The 3,810-nt window shown below is 62.0% G+C and overlaps 1 protein-coding gene across 1 annotated transcript in view; it reads left to right on the plus strand.

Moving 5' to 3' along the window:
• The window catches only part of EP400 (E1A binding protein p400), a 92,052-nt gene that overhangs the window by 64,682 nt on the left and 23,560 nt on the right, over window positions 1-3,810 (plus strand). The window contains exons 33-40 of the mRNA XM_007462795.1: window positions 79-162; window positions 472-603; window positions 810-854; window positions 961-1,114; window positions 1,232-1,473; window positions 1,570-1,743; window positions 2,964-3,100; window positions 3,227-3,283. Of these exons, the coding sequence (XP_007462857.1) occupies window positions 79-162; window positions 472-603; window positions 810-854; window positions 961-1,114; window positions 1,232-1,473; window positions 1,570-1,743; window positions 2,964-3,100; window positions 3,227-3,283 (1,025 nt within the window). The remainder of the gene's footprint in view (window positions 1-78; window positions 163-471; window positions 604-809; window positions 855-960; window positions 1,115-1,231; window positions 1,474-1,569; window positions 1,744-2,963; window positions 3,101-3,226; window positions 3,284-3,810) is intronic.

The following is a 3,810-nucleotide window of genomic DNA, read 5'->3' on the forward strand; positions in this document are numbered from 1 at the left end:
GGGGGGGGGGGTTGTAAGAGGAACTGAGTCCTTGTGAACTGGCTGTTAACCGTATTCAAAAAATACATCTTGAAACAGCTCACACCAATTGAAAAATATGCTTTGAATTACCTGGAATTATTCCATACTTCCACTGATCAAGAAAAGGAGAGAAATAGTGAGGTAAGAGAATGAACTTCTGACCTTCTTAACATGTGAGAATCTCAAATTCTTCAGGGTTAAACTGGGTTGGAACTAAGTGTGACTTGCCTAGAATTAAAGGAATAAACCCAGACCCACCCGTGTACAAACTGATTGGAAGGGAGAAGCCTCAGGAACCTGCAGGTGCAGTTTTCCTCGGTTCTGAAGCAGCTTGGGGTTCGAAAGAGGGTCATGTATTGGGAACAAAGAGAAGGGCCCGGGCCGGGAGCACAGGGGTGGGGCAGGGCTGGGGGGCGCGGGCGGCAATGGGAACGACTGCTGTCTCTCCAGGGCGCCGTGCTGGCCGCCGTGGGCGAGTGGGAGGCCCGGCACGCGCGGGCACTGCGGGAGCGTGAGGCCCGGGCACGGCGTGAGCCTGAGCAGCAGCTGCTCACCTACACCCGGGAGGACGCCTGCCGCGCGGTACGTGTGCCCGAGGGCTCCCCTTACCCGCGCGGGCGTTCCCTGCCGCGCTGCCCGCCGGCCGGGGTGCAGATGCACCGCAGGGCTTCTCGACAGCCACGCTCCGAGCTTGTTTCCAAGACTTGACCGGCGTGAAGGTAGATGCTTGGTGGCTGCAGCTTGAAGCCAGGGCTGGGTGGACCTGAAAAGCTCCCCTTCTCCTGTAGGAGTTCGTGTACGAGGGCGCCGACGGGCAGACGGAGGTCATGCCGGTGAGTGCCCGCCTCCCCGTGTCCCGGGCCTCGCCTCCCGCCTCCTGCCCCGTCGGGCGGCTGCTCCTGGGGCCGCACGGCTCAGGGCTCTCCCTTCCGCACGCAGCTTTGGACGCCGCCCACGCCCCCCCAGGACGACAACGACATCTACATCGACTCGGTCATGTGTCTCATGTACGAAACCACGCCCATCCCGGAGTCCAAGCTGCCGCCCGTGTACGTGAGGAAGGAGCGCCGGAGACACAAGACGGACCCGTCAGGTGGGTTCCTGCGGCGGGAGCGGGTCTGGCACTCCCGGCGGCCTCGGTAACCCAGCTCCGCGGCCCTGCTGCCCCACCTCCCCGCCGACCGCTGGCTGAAGCAGCCTCTCCGTGCAGCCGCCGGCAGGAAGAAGAAGCAGCGCCACGGGGAGGCCGTGGTGCCCCCGCGGTCGCTGTTTGACCGCGCCGCGCCCGCCATGTTGAAGGCCCGCCGAGAGGGGAAGGAGCAGAGGAAGAACATCCTCCTGAAGCAGCAGGCGCAGTTCGCCAAGCCTCTGCCCGCCTTCGCCAAGCCGGCCGCCGAGTCTGGTCCCGACAGCCCGGAGTGGCTCATCAGCGAGGACTGGGCGCTGCTGCAGGTGGGTCCTGGGCCTCGGCCCGGGCCGGCCGCGTCCTCAGGGCCCCCTGGAGGCCGGGGAAGCCGCTGACCGCGGCGCCTGACCTTGGTCCTCCAGGCCGTGAAGCAGCTGCTCGAGCTGCCGCTCAACCTCACCGTCGTGTCCCCGGCCCACACGCCCAACTGGGACCTCGTCAGCGACGTCGTCAACTCCTGCAGCCGCATCTACCGCTCCTCCAAGCAGTGCCGGAACCGCTACGAGAACGTGCTCATCCCGAGGGAGGAGGGGAAGGTGAGGCCCCCCCTTCCTGCGGGGCACGCGGCGCGGCGATGGGGAGGGAGGGGCGCGGGGTGCTGGGCGCGGCCCTGAGCTGGGGCAGACACAGTCCCAGTCCCCGTTCCTGCCGGCCGGAGTCCCTGCGCCGAGATCTTGCCCGACAGAGAGCGTCCGCGCTGCTGCGTCATTTGCAAGATTCCGCGTGCTGTCTCTCTGTGGCCTGGCGCCGTCCTAGCGCTTCGTCCTCCCTTCCGGGTTGGGCGTGTAGACGGGCACGGCTCTGTGCTGTTAGCTTCATCGAAGGAGGGCCTGTCGGTGCCTCCTACTTCGTGCATCGCTGTGCTTTCCCGGGGCCTTGGCCACTGCAGTGGCTTGACAGGCGCTAGACACCCTGGTCCCAGCCGCGGGCATTAGAGACTCTCAGTGCAGAACAGCCGAGTACGTGGTGTCTGTCATCAGGAGGCCACCTGTGGGGCAGCCAGGCCCCTCGAGTCCACGTGGCTGCTGAGGAGGTCTCCAGGGCGCTGCCTTTTCTCGTGTCGCTTGAGCTGCATTTGTCTCTTTCCATTTCTCCGTCTGCTCTGTCCCCGCCTTGCTGCCTCTCAGCTCCTCGCCTGTCCTCAGGAGGGTGTCTGTGGCCTCCATGCAGAAAGCTTCAGCACGCGGCGTCGGGCTGGCGTGTACCTGTGGCCGGTGCCCAGTCATAGAGTGGGAGCGATGACCGCGTCTCCCGCCTAGGACGGGCCAGGGCATGCGTGGCAGCGGCAGACATCCTGGGCTTTGATGAAGTTTGCTCCCGGGTTTCTAATTCACGGAAATTACTTATTTTGTTTCTATAAGCACTCTTTAACGAATCTCGGTTTTCATTTTTCTAAAGACAGTTGTCTCCAAACTGGGGGACAGCCGCCGCTTGGTGCCCCGGGGCCGACCAGGGTGAAGGCGCGCTGGCTGCGGGCCGCTGGCTGTGTCAGCCCGGCCACTTGGCCTCACTGCTGTCTGCCGAGCTGGAGGCGGGATGGGCGGGAAGGCATAGCCCAGGCTGGGGAGTGTGTTTGCGGTCGGTGGACGACGGCCACTATGTCGTTGCTGTTCCATCTGTGTTGAGTCTCAGAGAGAAGGGTGGGAGGAAGGGACTCATTGTTTAAGCCGGGGATTTCACATTAGACCTCCCAGTCAGGGACCCCGTTCGCAGGGTCGGCGTCTGACCCTGCTGTGCCACCCCCATCCTGTTTCAGAGTAAGAACAACCGCCCTCTGCGCACGGGCCAGATGTACGCTCAGGACGAGAACGCCACGCACACCCAGCTGTACACGAGCCACTTTGACCTGATGAAGATGACTGCGGGCAAGAGGAGCCCCCCCATCAAGCCTCTGTACGCGCCCCGCGCCGGCTCCGTGGGCTCGGGGGCTTGGCCTCCTCCGTGTGTCCTTGGCCTTCCCTCCCTTCTTCCGTGCATCGCCCTCTCTTCAGTAATCCTCTGTCTCTCTGTGTGTTACAGGCTTGGCATGAATCCCTTTCAGAAAAACCCCAAGCACGCTTCCGTGTTGGCAGAAAGGTATTTCTGTATGTGTGACACGGTTTTCATCATTTGAAATGATTTCATTTTAATGTTTTCTGAAACCCTACAAGTTCAGTGAATTGTTGTGCGAATGGTGTGTCCAGGCATCAGCTGGGGGTGGTGTCGAGGTGAGGCGGGCCGGGCACACTCGTGTCCCCGTTCACGGGACGGGGTGTCCTGCCTGCAGTCTGACAGTGTCACAGCGGCTGTGCCACCTCTCAGCTGGCATACGTCTGCTCGGCCCCGCCCTAGAAATGTACCCAGTTGACCGGAGTTGGGGGTGGGGGTGAGTGTTCCTTTTGTTTATTAATTTAGTTAGTTAGTTAGTTAGTTTATTTATTTATAGCTCCGTTGGGTCTTTGTTGCTGCGCGTGGGCTTTCTCTAGCTGCAGTGCGTGGGCTTCTCGTTGCGGTGGTTTCTCTTGTTGTGGAGTACGGGCTCTAGGCGTGTGGGCTTCTGTAGTTGCAGTATGCAGGCTCAGCAGTTGTAGCTCACGGGCTCTAGAGCACAGGTTCAGCAGTTG

The sequence above is a fragment of the Lipotes vexillifer genome, unplaced genomic scaffold (genome assembly GCF_000442215.2).
Source record: "Lipotes vexillifer unplaced genomic scaffold, Lipotes_vexillifer_v1.1 scaffold1545, whole genome shotgun sequence".
Lineage (NCBI taxonomy): Eukaryota > Metazoa > Chordata > Mammalia > Artiodactyla > Lipotidae > Lipotes > Lipotes vexillifer.